General features: G+C 47.2%; 1 protein-coding gene across 1 annotated transcript; it reads right to left on the reverse strand.

The window, feature by feature from the left end:
* Positions 1–1,087: 1,087 nt before the first annotated feature.
* PAQR9 (progestin and adipoQ receptor family member 9) lies at positions 1,088–6,200 on the reverse strand. The gene has a single exon (XM_075340785.1). It carries the CDS (start codon positions 5,925–5,927, stop codon positions 4,905–4,907), a length of 1,023 nt encoding a protein of 340 aa, XP_075196900.1. The 5' UTR covers positions 5,928–6,200; the 3' UTR covers positions 1,088–4,904.
* Between the last annotated feature and the right edge of the window lie 9,166 nt (positions 6,201–15,366).

A 15,366-nucleotide genomic window follows, 5' to 3' on the forward strand; every position in this document is an offset into this window, starting at 1 on the left:
AACCAATCACCAGGATTTTGGCATATAACCTAAAGCCAGTGCTATACTGGCACTATCAGGCTGATTCCATACATACCTGTAGTGGTCAGCTCAGATATATAGGTTTGGAATCCAAGAAAGTAAAGTTTATGAAATCATCAGCTTCTTGAGTGACAGCAGCTGAGGGTCAGATAATATCTGGGAGGTATTCAAAGTTATCCCCTCCCCCTCTTAGAATTAGCATAGGCATTATACAAACGACTCACATTGTCTAGCAGGACCTGTGTGAGGTCATACCCATGTGACCTGGTATCAGCTTTGTTGTCTGAGGCCCCTCCCCTTCTGGTCACATGGGTATGACCTCACCACAGGTCCTGCAAGTAAAAGTAAATCGATGGTATAATACTTATGCTAATTCTAACAAGGGGAGGGGATAACTATGAATTCCCCCCAGATATTATCTGCTCCTCAGCTGCTGTCAGTCAAGAAGCTGCCGATTTTATAAACTTTACTTTTTTGGATTTTAAAACCTAAATATCCGAGCTGACCACTACAGGTATGTATAGAATCTGCCTGATAGTGCCAGTATAGCACTGGCTTTAGCTTATATACGAAAATCTGGTGATTGGTTCCCTTTAACACTAGAAGTCCCAGAAATTTCGAGCTCCCCCCTGAAGTCCCGAAAGAGGGTCAAATGACACTATACAATAAACTGAATAGAACTAACTAGAAACTAAATGGCTAAACTCAATGGAAAACAACAACCTCCTGTGGTGCGACAGTAATGGCCTTAATTACAGAACAAAAGACGGTGATTATAGGATGTTAGCTAAAATCCTTCAGGTCATTCGAACCGTCTCTGGGTTCCAAAGGTAGAAATGTTATATTACCCCTCTCTGGGACTTCTAGTGTTAAGGATTTGTTAACTGCAGCAAAATAGCATTATGTAACAGGTCTTTGTCAAATACTGCATCGCTCTATTCTCTGTGTGAACAAGGCTTACGGGCAATGCCAATATTTTACCTGTCTTCTAATCGGCAAACATCTCCCATCCCAGTTGTTTAGAAGAAAGGTGACGATGTAACATAGTAGTAAAGAAAGAACAACATTAAAAATTAATCAACTTATTATTATTTCAAGTCAGGTGCTTGCAAATTAGTTACACTACATGGTCTATTTTCTCAATATGCTCATGCATTGCAAAAAGATGGCTTGTTTAACTCTTGATGTGCTGGCTGGATTTATAGTATTCTGTAAATCCACCCTTGAAAAAACCCAACTCCAATTCCTGTCTCATAGCTTGGAGGAACATAATGTACATATGAAATAAATACCAAGTTCGCACAAATACAGGCAGGCACAGCCAAGCGGGTGAGATCATGAGATAAAAAGGATGACAGCTGACCCCTGCACTGCAATGGAGGCAGCGAAAGCAATGCACTGTATTGTGGAGCCCAGCCCTTTGGTGCTGAAAGTGTTAAGTGCATGTAGACCTGTGCAGATCTGCCTGTGGTCTAGAGTGATACACAGCAATCTGTCCAGCGCTGCAGTGGTTAATCAGTAAGTTCACATTGTGCGTTAGCAGCTGGGCCTAGGAAGGATCATCCATTTATGAATGAGAACAAGAGGCCTGGCGTAATTGAAGATTCGTCTTGTTCCTGCCCATGCCGCTTCTCTGGATCTGGCATCTTGTGTGCATAGTGCACAGTACAGAGAACATTAGCAGCTGCCAAACAGTTTACACTGAAAAGCTAATCCCAGAGCAGATGACCCCAAAAAGACAAAGCTCATTACACAAGCAGCAGGAAAGAAAAGCAAATCAATAAATAAATAAGTTACTGGTTTGCGTCCCGTTATTTCATTGCAATATCCTAATAAAACTATTAATGCCCCTTAGGGATTGCACATAGGAATGGAAGATGCATTCACTCTTCTGGAAGTAAAGGCCTTCGCACAGCACTTATTAGAGTCATTCCGCTTGTGGCTGTCTGAGGAGTCTACCATGAAGGGGATTCTCATAATAGGTCTGAGAGCTGGGGGTCATGGAGCTGGGAGGTTTACATAACCACCAGTGATTTCAGTGGAGAGGAGGCCACACATAGGCTCTGTCTATCCACTGTGTGGGGATCTAGACATTAGTGAAGGTATACTCATCCATCTCCGTAAGGGGATTCTCATAACAGTTCCGAGTGCTGGAGGTCAAGGAGCTGAGAGATTTACAAAACCACCAGTGATTTCAGTGGAGAGGTGGCCACACATAGGCAGCTGTCTATCCAGTGAAAGACTAGTGTGGGGACCTATTCCCTTTAGACATTAGTGAAGGTATACTCATCCATCTCCGTAAGGGGATTCCCATAACAGTTCCGAGTGCTGGAGGTCAAGGAGCTGAGAGATTTACATAATCACCAGTGATTTCAGTGGAGAGGAGGCCACACATAGGCAGCTGTCTATCCACTGTGTGGGGATCTATTTCCTTTAGACATTAGTGAAGGTATACTCATCCCTCTCCGTAAGGGGATTCTCATAACAGTTCCGAGTGCTGGAGGTCAAGGAGCTGAGAGATTTACATAATCACCAGTGATTTCAGTGGAGAGGAGGCCACACATAGGCTCTGTCTATCCACTGTGTGGGGATCTAGACATTAGTGAAGGTATACTCATCCATCTCCGTAAGGGGATTCTCATAACAGTTCCGAGTGCTGGAGGTCAAGGAGCTGAGAGATTTACATAATCACCAGTGATTTCAGTGGAGAGGAGGCCACACATAGGCTCCGTCTATCCACTGTGTGGGGATCTAGACATTAGTGAAGGTATACTCATCCATATCCGTAAGGGGATTCTCATAACAGTTCCGAGTGCTGGAGGTCAAGGAGCTGAGAGATTTACAAAACCACCAGTGATTTCAGTGGAGAGGTGGCCACACATAGGCAGCTGTCTATCCAGTGAAAAACTAGTGTGGGGACCTAGTCTCTATAGACATTAATGAAGGTATAAGCCTCAGTAAGGTTCTTATCATAATGGGTCAGAGTGCTGGAGGTCCAGGAGCTAGGAGGTTTCCCTAACCACCTGTGATTTAAGGGGAGATGTGGCCACACACAGGCAGCTGTCTATCCACTAAAAATCTAGTGTGGAGACCTATTCCCTTTAGACATTAGTGAAGGTATAAGCCTCAGTAAGGGGATTCTCATAATAGGTCTGAGTGCTGGAGGTCCAGGAGCTGGGCAAGTTTACATAATCACCAGTGATTTCAGTGGAGAGGTGGCCACACATAGGCAGCTGTCTATCCAGTGAAAAACAAGTGTGGAGACCTATTCCCTTTAGACATTAGTGATACTCATCCACCTCAGTAAGGGGATTCTCATAATAGGTCTGAAAGCTGGGGGTCATGGAGCAGGGAGGTTTATACAACCACCAATGATTTAGTGGAGAGGTGGCCACACATAGGCAGCTGTCTATCCAGTGAAAAACTAGTGTGGGGACCTAGTCTCTATAGACATTAATGAAGGTATAAGCCCCAGTGAGGTTATTATCATAGTGGGTCAGCGTGCTGGAGGTCCAGGAGCTAGGAGGTTTCCCTAACCACCTGTGATTTCAGGGGAGATGTGGCCACACACAGGCAGCTGTCTATGCACTAAAAAACTAGTGTGGAGACCTATTCCCCTTAGACATTAGTGAAGGTACATGCTCATCCATCGCAATAAGGTCACTTCTCACTAACTCCACAGAAGATCCCATCACAGATATACCCTGAGAACCCAACTATACATCTTTTTTTTACAATTTTTCTCTATGTACCCCCTATTAACATGACATCAATGTACCCTTATTAGTATGATCATAACCTGAGCTGCCTATTAGAAGCAGATTAGAGGACAGCACAAGGAGCCCTAGGGTACCATAGGTGGAGGTCCTGAGAGATGGACATTTCAGGTAGTCTGTTGGTGTTACCTGGTTAGTGGTAGAGTTAGCAGTGTGATATATTCATATAATGGACTGGGGCACATTATAGGAACAGACAGGAATGTTAGCAGCGTTATTTGTCATGTTCCAGCACTCCGACAGTGACAATGAGACTACATGAGATGTGGAGGGGACCAGCAACACTGGCAAGGCGTCATCCACTGTGTGTGCTGTGTGCATGGCAGGGAAGAGTGAAGGCATCTTCTAGTGGTTCAATGTTATCATCTCTGCCTGGCTGCAACCATGGCTGGTGGGCACTGGAAATAAAAGGAGGGGGAGGGGAGCTGCTGTAACTGCTGCTCATATAGCTAGGCACAGACATGCAGAGAAATAAAACGGTCATGAAATGAGTGACCACTGCTATAATATGTCCATCTGCTGGAAATGTTACAAAGATTTTTTGGAATTATTCATGTGTCTCATCACAAGTTTCAACTATTGGTCAAGAATCTTCCAAACAATTGGTATATTCTCCTTTCTAATTCTATCTAGATTACTTTACTACTTTATGTTTTGCTGTAAGGTTGGCCAGGAATCCAGTGCCATCCATTAAAGCTCACAGTATGCCCGAAGGTGACACATTTAAGGCGCATTCCCTACACACGATGACGCTGCGTTGGGAGGTGACAGTATTAGGATGACCCCAGACAGCAGATCTGGGATGGGGGATGATGACCCCAGACAGCAGATCTGGGAAGGGGGGATGATGACCCCAGACAGCAGATCTGGGAAGGGGGGATGATGACCCCAGACAGCAGATCTGGGAAGGGGGGATGATGACCCCAGACAGCAGATCTGGGAAGGGGGGATGATGACGCCAGACAGCAGATCTGGGAAGGGGGGATGATGACCCCAGACAGCAGATCTGGGAAGGGGGGATGATGACGCCAGACAGCAGATCTGGGATGGGGGGGGGGGGGGGTGATGCTGCCAGCATGGTTGCACCCAGGCAGCATCTAGCTCTCATCAGTCCTGCTTGTGGCTGGATAGTCCCTTTAGATAGGTCCTTATTACCATGGCCAGGCAGAAGATGAGCAGCACCAAGTACCCTACTGTCCCCTGGAAGGTGGGGGAGGTGTGAGGAGCCTTGAGGAAATGCTCCAGCCCCTGCTCCACATAGTGCATCTGGTCATAAATGCTGAGGAAGGTGAAGATGTGGAAGAGCTGGTGGCTGTGCCCAATGATGTCAAACAGTCCGGGCTGGATCCTCTCCGGGATCTTACTGACATTGAAGAAGGCGGCCACCAGCAGCCAGAAGTACCTCCTGTAGAAATGCACGAACAGAGTGGGGTTCTTCCTGCCCAGGTCAAACAGCAGGCTCTCGATCATCACCGGGCATGCCATGCTGAGGGGCATGGCGAAGACAAAAGTGCGGATGGCAAAGGGGTAGGAGCAGTCCTCGGATCTGCTCTTGCAGCATGCCACCGTACAAGTCACTGCCAGCACGAAGGCTACCGGCAGCACCAGCTCGCTGTACAGCCCCATCAGCATGCCATAGTCCACCCAGTGCCAGCCCAGGCTCTGCAGGTACGGGGTCATCACGGCCGGGTCCAGCAGGCTCAGCCGGGGCAGCAGATAGTAGGAGTATGCCAAGGTGCTGGCAAAGCCATAGTAGCTGATGGAGGCATAGTCCAGGAAGAAGAAGGCGGCACGCAGGCGCAGGGAGCGGCAGCTGAACACATGGGCAGTGCAGCTCATGGCAAATGTCAGCAGCACCCCCGAGGCGTAGCACCACAGGGGCAGCAGCGCAGGGTGGTGCCAGGGCAGCTCTCCGGACAGGAAGATCACCTGGTAGAAGCGGCTGGCGAACAGCACCAGCGGGATGAAGTGCGTCCAGAAGTTCAGGGTCTCATTGGTGGGCTGGAAGATGGATGCCAGGCACTCCTGCGCGGTCAGGTGCAGCCGCCGGTACCCGGACAGGATGAAGCACTCCACGAAGTCATCCGGCACCTCGTCCCAGCGCAGCAGGGAGGCCGTGTCCCGGGGCATGGTGCCCGCAGGGTGGGCGCCCAGCACAGGCTGCAGTGACAGCCGCCGCTCAGCCCTCCAGCGACTGCTCCTTCAGCATGAATGCGGCAGCTCAGCTGTAGACATCACAGCAGCCTGCACCACTCAGCATCGCAGCCCCGAGCATCTGATCCTGTGCAGCCCCCATAGGTGTGAGCTAGCCCCCTGCCTGCAGAGTGGGTGTTCCTGACCTTGACAGATACACGGGTGACACTGTACTGTGTCCGCGGGTGGGCAGGGGCAGTGCACTGACTCCACTGCATAGTCATCCCCAGAGATGCCGAGCCCCCCTGCCCAGATGGGGCGGGTACACTTACCTGCGGGATGTCACCTGGGCTCCGGACTGGTGTTATATCCTGCATGCAGCCCATAGATACATTGCATGGTGTTATATTCTGCATGCAGCCCATAGATACATTGCATGGTGGTATATCCTGCATGCAGCCCATAGATACATTGCATGGTGTTATATCCTGCATGCAGCCCATAGATACATTGCATGGTGGTATATCCTGCATGCAGCCCATAGATACATTGCATGGTGTTATATTCTGCATGCAGCCCATAGATACATTGCATGGTGGTATATCCTGCATGCAGCCCATAGATACATTGCATGGTGGTATATCCTGCATGCAGCCCATAGATACATTGCATGGTGGTATATCCTGCATGCAGCCCATAGATACATTGCATGGTGGTATATCCTGCATGCAGCCCATAGATACATTGCATGGTGTTATAGCCTGCATGCAGCCCATAGATACATTGCATGGTGTTATATCCTGCATGCAGCCCATAGATACATTGCATGGTGGTATATCCTGCATGCAGCCCATAGATACATTGCATGGTGTTATATCCTGCATGCAGCCCATAGATACATTGCATGGTGTTATATCCTGCATGCAGCCCATAGATACATTGCATGGTGGTATATACTGCATGCAGCCCATAGATACATTGCATGGTGGTATATCCTGCATGCAGCCCATAGATACATTGCATGGTGTTATATCCTGCATGCAGCCCATAGATACATCGCATGGTGTTATATCCTGCATGCAGCCCATAGATACATTGCATGGTGGTATAGCCTGCATGCAGCCCATAGATACATTGCATGGTGTTATATCCTGCATGCAGCCCATAGATACATTGCATGGTGTTATATCCTGCATGCAGCCCATAGATACATTGCATGGTGTTATATCCTGCATGCAGCCCATAGATACATTGCATGGTGGTATATCCTGCATGCAGCCCATAGATACATTGCATGGTGGTATATCCTGCATGCAGCCCATAGATACATTGCCTGGTGTTATATCCTGCATGCAGCCCATAGATACATTGCATGGTGTTATATCCTGCATGCAGCCCATAGATACATTGCATGGTGGTATATCCTGCATGCAGCCCATAGATACATTGCCTGGTGTTATATCCTGCATGCAGCCCATAGATACATTGCATGGTGTTATATCCTGCATGCAGCCCATAGATACATTGCATGGTGTTATATCCTGCATGCAGCCCATAGATACATTGCATGGTGTTATATCCTGCATGCAGCCCATAGATACATTGCATGGTGGTATATCCTGCATGCAGCCCATAGATACATTGCATGGTGTTATATCCTGCATGCAGCCCATAGATACATTGCATGGTGTTATATCCTGCATGCAGCCCATAGATACATTGCATGGTGGTATATCCTGCATGCAGCCCATAGATACATTGCATGGTGGTATATCCTGCATGCAGCCCATAGATACATTGCCTGGTGTTATATCCTGCATGCAGCCCATAGATACATTGCATGGTGTTATATCCTGCATGCAGCCCATAGATACATTGCCTGGTGTTATATCCTGCATGCAGCCCATAGATACATTGCATGGTGTTATATCCTGCATGCAGCCCATAGATACATTGCATGGTGGTATATCCTGCATGCAGCCCATAGATACATTGCATGGTGGTATAGCCTGCATGCAGCCCATAGATACATTGCCTGGTGTTATATCCTGCATGCAGCCCATAGATACATTGCATGGTGTTATATCCTGCATGCAGCCCATTAATATACATTGCATGGTGGTATATCCTGCATGCAGCCCATAGATACATTGCATGGTGTTATATCCTGCATGCAGCCCATAGATACATTGCCTGGTGTTATATCCTGCATGCAGCCCATAGATACATTGCCTGGTGTTATATCCTGCATGCAGCCCATAGATACATTGCATGGTGTTATATCCTGCATGCAGCCCATTAATATACATTGCATGGTGGTATATCCTGCATGCAGCCCATAGATACATTGCATGGTGTTATATCCTGCATGCAGCCCATAGATACATTGCATGGTGGTATATCCTGCATGCAGCCCATAGATACATTGCATGGTGGTATAGCCTGCATGCAGCCCATAGATACATTGCCTGGTGTTATATCCTGCATGCAGCCCATAGATACATTGCATGGTGTTATATCCTGCATGCAGCCCATTAATATACATTGCATGGTGGTATATCCTGCATGCAGCCCATAGATACATTGCATGGTGTTATATCCTGCATGCAGCCCATAGATACATTGCATGGTGTTATATCCTGCATGCAGCCCATAGATACATTGCCTGGTGTTATATCCTGCATGCAGCCCATAGATACATTGCATAGTGGCATGGTGTTATATCCTGCATGCAGCCCATAGATACATTGCATAGTGGCATGGTGTTATATCCTGCATGCAGCCCATTATGTACCTAATGTATCTTGCTGCAGAATATGATTTTATAGAAATGTTAAAAAGGCGACAAAGCACAGATAACACTGTGCCTGACCCATTGTACACTAGACCCCAATGACAATGGATGGATGGAAGCCACTGCCTTATATTGTGCCCTTTTCGGGGGTCAGTTGTAGGGTCCATCAGTTATCATTGTGTTGCCATCAAAATTAATAAAATTGCCTACTGGTTTCTATTGATGCAAACAAATACAAAAATAAAACCCCAAGCCACCATTCTGTGTATATGGGGGGTGCACAGCGATCTTCAGATAGACCTTGCACCGTCTAAAGGGGGCCGCCATCCTTTAATAGGGCACAGGCTGTCCGACGCACATTTTCCTAAAAATGTAACAGATAAGGCTACATTCACACCTGCGTCTTTTTGTATCAGTCACAATCAGTTTTGTGACTGATGCAACGGTTGCGTTGCAGATAGTGGCACAATTGATGTGACTGATGCAAAAAAACCGGATCTGTTGTTTTTGTTTACTGTTTGAAAGGGTATCAGCTGATCATTCACAAAAGCCGGCCGATCAGCTGATCATTCACAAAAGGCGGCCGCCGGCCGATTAGCTGATCGTTTACAAAAGCCGGCCGCCGGCCTATCAGTTGATCATTCACAAAAGCCGGCCGCCGGCCTATCAGCTGATCATTCAGAAAAGCCAGCCGCTAGACTATCAGCTGATCATTCACAAAAGCCGGCCTATCAGCTGATCATTTAAAGAAGCCGGCCGCCAGCCTATCAGTTGATCATTCACAAAAGCCGGCCGCCGGCCTATCAACTGATCATTTACAGAAGCCGGCCACCAGCCTATCAGCTGATCATTCAGAAAAGAAAGCCGCTGGACTATCAGCTGATCATTCACAAAAGCCGGCCTATCAGCTGATCATTCACAGAAGCCGGCCGCCGGCCTATCAGCTGATCATTCACAAAAGCGGGCCGCCGGCCTATCAGCTGATCATTCACAAAAGCTGGCCGCCGGCCGATCAACTGATCATTCACAAAAGCTGGCCGCCGGCCTATCAGCTGATCATTCACAAAAGCTGGCCGCCGGCCGATCAACTGATCATTCCGGCCGCTGAATCTGGAACTGAATTTACAGGCGATCATGTTTTTTTACTGTGGGCATGCTCATAGTAAAAAAAAACGATCCGCCGCACACAAAAAATGTTGCATTGTGTGTTGCTCCTGCTCGACGGTCAGTAACTCCACGACGGATCCATGGCGGGACGGATGCAACGAAATGCCGTCAGTCGCAATCCGTCGGTAATAAAAGTCTATGGGGGAAAAACGGATTCCTGCAAATTATATATTGCAGGATACCGTATTTCATCAAGGCGACGGATTGCAACTGATGCAAAAAGATGGAAGTGTGAATGTAGCATAAGAAGAATAAATAAAGTGTGAATGTGCCCCTACATGACACAATGCAGAGAAGCCCCTCGCCGGGGACTGGAGACCTAGAATCTTCTCCCCAGAATATGCAGACAGCGATCCCCCTGATATTAGGGCATTGCTGGAATTGCGGTTCACTGTTCATCTATGAAGGGTGATCCTAAACACCCAGCTGCACAGAACAGCGCCAATTCCCAAATCATCACATTTTCTAATGTCTGCCTCTAGCGATGGGGGATTGGGCACCATTGTGTTTTCTCAGCCATTTCAGACTGTAATTCAGTCACTGGCAGGAGGTCCAGGAACATCTCCCTATGCTGCCATATCTCTGCTTCTCACATCTTGCACACGTTGTTGGATATCCGCAGTTTTTTATATAAACTGTATTTTTTATCATGTGTGAATTTAATCCCTGAGACTTCCACGGCCACTTTTCAATCCAATAGTGAAATCATTTCCATCATGCTGATCCACTCGATCCCTTTCTTCTGTTGGTTCTGATCCGTTCCTACCAGTGACCCCACTAGACACATTTACCATAATGACACTGTGCCAAGGTAGAGCCGACCCGTAGTAAGTTCAATGTAGCCATCATTAATGGGGGATCCAGACTTAGGCCGGGGTCACACAGGTGGAAAAAAAATGGGTCTGACTTTCATCCAGAAAAGGGGACAGTTTTTTTCTCACTTGTTAGCTCTGTGCAATCCCTTTTTTTACTCCGCAACTATTAATCTACAGTTTCCTATGCTACAATATTGTAATGTATCCATAAAAGTCGCATGCTATATATACCGTGTCCGATTTTTTTTCTCACACCCATCCGATTTCAGAGTGAAATCGCAGCATTTTCCTCACCGATTCTGTCAGTGATAATAATGGGTCATCAGCACTGCCCCATTCCTAGTGCTGTCCTCTAAATATCAGATAGCATGCGTCCGACCTATATGGGGGTGTGAGCGAGCCCTAAAAGAGGCGCACGTGGTGTGTTAATCTGATAATTCAGAGTTTGCTGTGTAAGAGAAACTATCTGTGCTCAGTGAATAGTCTATGACACAGACAGGAAGAAACAAGATGGCTCCAATCACTGTGTAAACTGGGCCGAAACCTCTGAACCATGAATATCTAGAGAACATGTGTGGCATAGGGGTGGAGGGTTGTATACTCAAAAGCTGCCTTACTAAAGTGAAAGGGTCGTTCACTGCTGGACACCCCTTATTTATGGCCTCCGTGCAGTATAAAATATTATACGTCCTCCTCTAGGAGTAAAGCTAAGGCCACACAAGTGTATGGCATCTGATAGGTAGCTCCCACTCTGCTGTGAGTGTGAGCCGAGTGTCATGTCACTGTGGTGTGAGTGTGAGCCGAGTGTCATGTCACTGTGCTGCAATCTTGTGATCAGATCACAGCTGCGGAGGAGAGGGAGGGATTAATGTCTCTATCGCCTCCATTATCAGTTGATGCAATTATCACACTGTACTCTGGTGCCATCCGATTGCAGTGCAATGTTCCACTCGCACTCATAGACATGTATGGGTGTGAGTGAATACGGATCGGATTCCACCCAAAGCATACTGCGACTGTTTTATGTTTACGATTAGGGCTGAGAAAAAAATCACTCATGATAGCGGGCCCATAGAATAATATGGGTGCGGGTGGAATGCGATTTTTACTCACCATGAGTCCTTAACCTAAAGCTGCTTCTCCAGTATCAGCACTGTGCCCACTGCCGGTCACCTGACAGACAACATCACATAAAGCCGCTGATTGGCCATAGTCTTTACTATTCCTTCAGGGCGAAAGAAACATTATTCTTACTGCTCTAACGAAATAGTGAGTGCTGCAGCAGATCAGAGACTGATGACTGGCTGCAGCAGATTAGAGGCTGATGATTGGCTGCAACAGTCACATGACATTGTAATTCTCAGGTGATTGTCGAGGGACACTACACTGATGGAGGAGCTACTGACTCGCCCGCCCCAGGTCCTTAGGTGACTCGGTGTCAGGCCGGACTAGTCCGGGGTAGTCAGCAGTGGCGGGGCCCGACTCCGTGACCCTGGCGGAGTCAATTAATGTGGCTGATGGGGGAGATGATGATGGGAGTTTGTATAATATTCGTGACGCCACCTGTGGATTTGTGTGGCTATGGGGCTGCAGCTGCTGGGAGGGACCTCCGGGGCTGATGTTGTGGCAGCTGAGGTGTTTCTTGCTCCCCACAGGTGGAGCTGGTACCCCGGGGCAACCGTTTGGAAAGTCTATGGTGTTTGTTGATGAGGTGCAGGACAAAACAGACGACACAAGGCTTGCAGTCAAGATGTTTTACTCACTGTTCATTTATGTCCGCAGAGTGCCAGTCTCCACCATGATGGGCTCCAGGCGATCCCGAACTCCTCGGTTCTCAGTGGCGGTTGTGACCCGGTGAATGCTGCTCTCGTGCACCTCTTTGTTACAAGTGGGTCCCCGTAGCCTGTAGCTTTAGAGGGCCCCTGTTTGACTTTTTGGATAGAAAGTTCCGGTCCGTTCGCAGGCAGCGCGAACCTTTCAATGGGCTGTACCTCTATACCAATACCTAGGCTCTGTGTCTGCTGCTGCGCTTCGGACACTATGGTGGGCTGAGAAACGTGCAATCTTCTCTCCCTGTAGATTTATTAGGCGAGCCTGAAGTGTCCCCTAATCCAGGGCTCTACACCCTCTCTGTGCTCGGTCCTGGTAGTAATCACGCTTTACTCCCCAGCGACCACACTCCTCCTTTCACCAAAGCCACTAGTCAGCTCTGACTGGAACAGAATGGGGGTTGTCAGCTGTCCCCCTACTTCTCCTCAGACCGACTGCTCTCCACACCTGACTGGATCTCTCTCTCCTGACTAGACTGGTCTCAACTAGTTCTTCTCAACTGTCCCTTCTCTGACAGGCTGACTCCTCCCACTCTTTCTACTGACTCCTCCCACATTCCCTCTTGCCAGGCTCCACCCCTTCAGGCCAGTGAATGGGACTTAAGGCTCCATCACCAGGTATACTGGTCCATTCTCAGCATTAATGGAGTACCTGCCTTAAACCCTGACCGATGTGTGACCTAACAATTGGTGTGTGTTGAGAATTGATGTTGTGTAGAACTGACACTGCTCACCCAGGAATTCACGATGAACACAGCACCTAAAATCAGGTTCTGTGCCCTGTGGCGTCTGAAGCCTCAGGGACGCCACACTACTTTGGGAGGTTAGTGGTTTTGCCACTTTATGCTGAACTCTGGGGCTATTACTAAGGGTTCATCCAGCAGGAGACAACCATTGTAATGCTGCACGACCGCTTATTCCTCCTGAGAGAAGAAAGTTGATGCCAGACACCTCGGGAGGCAGCTAATCTCCCATGGAAACAATTTCAGAGCATATTGAAATTGAAAATGCCCGACCCTCCTTAGAGTAGATTATTTCTCATTAGATTATTTCCCAGATCCTCGGAAATCGATGGGTTCAGGTGACATTCATAACGTCTATGGCCACCTCAGGTTTAATATAATTCCCGAGCAACTACTACATCCCAGCGATGGTTTCTTCATGTAGCCAGAAGCAGTTTCTAATGCACCAGGTCTGTCTGACCTGCACAATGGCAGATACAGTTAGGTCCAGAAATATTTGGACAGTGACACAATTTTCGCGAGTTGGGCTCTGCATGCCACCACATTGGATTTGAAATGAAACCTCTACAACAGAATTCAAGTGCAGATTGTAACGTTTAATTTGAAGGTTTGAACAAAAATATCTGATAGATATTGTAGGAATTGTACACATTTCTTTACAAACACTCCACATTTTAGGAGGTCAAAAGTAATTGGACAAATAAACCAAACCCAAAAAAAAAAATTTATTTTCAATATTTTGTTGCGAATCCTTTGGAGGCAATCACTGCCTTAAGTCTGGAAGCCATGGACATCACCAAACGCTGGGTTTCCTCCTTCTTAATGCTTTGCCAGGCCTTTACAGCCGCAGCCTTCAGGTCTTGCTTGTTTGTGGGTATTTCCGTCTTAAGTCTGGATTTCAGCAAGTGAAATGCATGCTCAATTGGGTTAAGATCTGGTGATTGACTTGGCCATTGCAGAATGTTCCACTTTTTTGCACTCATGAACTCCTGGGTAGCTTTGGCTGTATGCTTGGGGTCATTGTCCATCTGTACTATGAAGCGCCGTCCGATCAACTTTGCGGCATTTGGCTGAATCTGGGCTGAAAGTATATCCCGGTACACTTCAGAATTCATCCGGCTACTCTTGTCTGCTGTTATGTCATCAATAAACACAAGTGACCCAGTGCCATTGAAAGCCATGCATGCCCATGCCATCACGTTGCCTCCACCATGTTTTACAGAGGATGTGGTGTGCCTTGGATCATGTGCCGTTCCCTTTCTTCTCCAAACTTTTTTCTTCCCATCATTCTGGTACAGGTTGATCTTGGTCTCATCTGTCCATAGAATACTTTTCCAGAACTGAGCTGGCTTCATGAGGTGTTTTTCAGCAAATTTAACTCTGGCCTGTCTATTTTTGGAATTGATGAATGGTTTGCATCTAGATGTGAACTCTTTGTATTTACTTTCATGGAGTCTTCTCTTTACTGTTGACTTAGAGACAGATACACCTACTTCACTGAGAGTGTTCTGGACTTCAGTTGATGTTGTGAACGGGTTCTTCTTCACCAAAGAAAGTATGCGGCGGTCATCCACCACTGTTGTCATCCGTGGACGCCCAGGCCTTTTTGAGTTCCCAAGCTCACCAGTCAATTCCTTTTTTCTCAGAATGTACCCGACTGTTGATTTTGCTACTCCAAGCATGTCTGCTATCTCTCTGATGGATTTTTTCTTTTTTTTCAGCCTCAGGATGTTCTGCTTCACCTCAATTGAGAGTTCCTTAGACCGCATGTTGTCTGGTCACAGCAACAGCTTCCAAATGCAAAACCACACACCTGTAATCAACCCCAGACCTTTTAACTACTTCATTGATTACAGGTTAACGAGGGAGACGCCTTCAGAGTTAATTGCATCCTTTAGAGTCCCTTGTCCAATTACTTTTGGTCCCTTTAAAAAGAGGAGGCTATGCATTACAGAGCTATGATTCCTAAACCCTTTCTCCGATTTGGATGTGAAAACTCTCATATTGCAGCTGGGAGTGTGCACTTTCAGCCCATATTATATATATAATTGTATTTCTGAACATGTTTTTGTAAACAGCTAAAATAAC

This window comes from Anomaloglossus baeobatrachus, chromosome 3 (genome assembly GCF_048569485.1).
Source record: "Anomaloglossus baeobatrachus isolate aAnoBae1 chromosome 3, aAnoBae1.hap1, whole genome shotgun sequence".
In the NCBI taxonomy this organism is placed as follows: Eukaryota; Metazoa; Chordata; class Amphibia; order Anura; family Aromobatidae; genus Anomaloglossus; species Anomaloglossus baeobatrachus.

Coding starts and splice junctions, on each gene's coding strand:
- PAQR9 (XM_075340785.1), bottom strand. CDS start 5,927: ATGCCCCGGGACACGGCCTCCCTGCTGCGCTGGGACGAGGTGCCGGAT.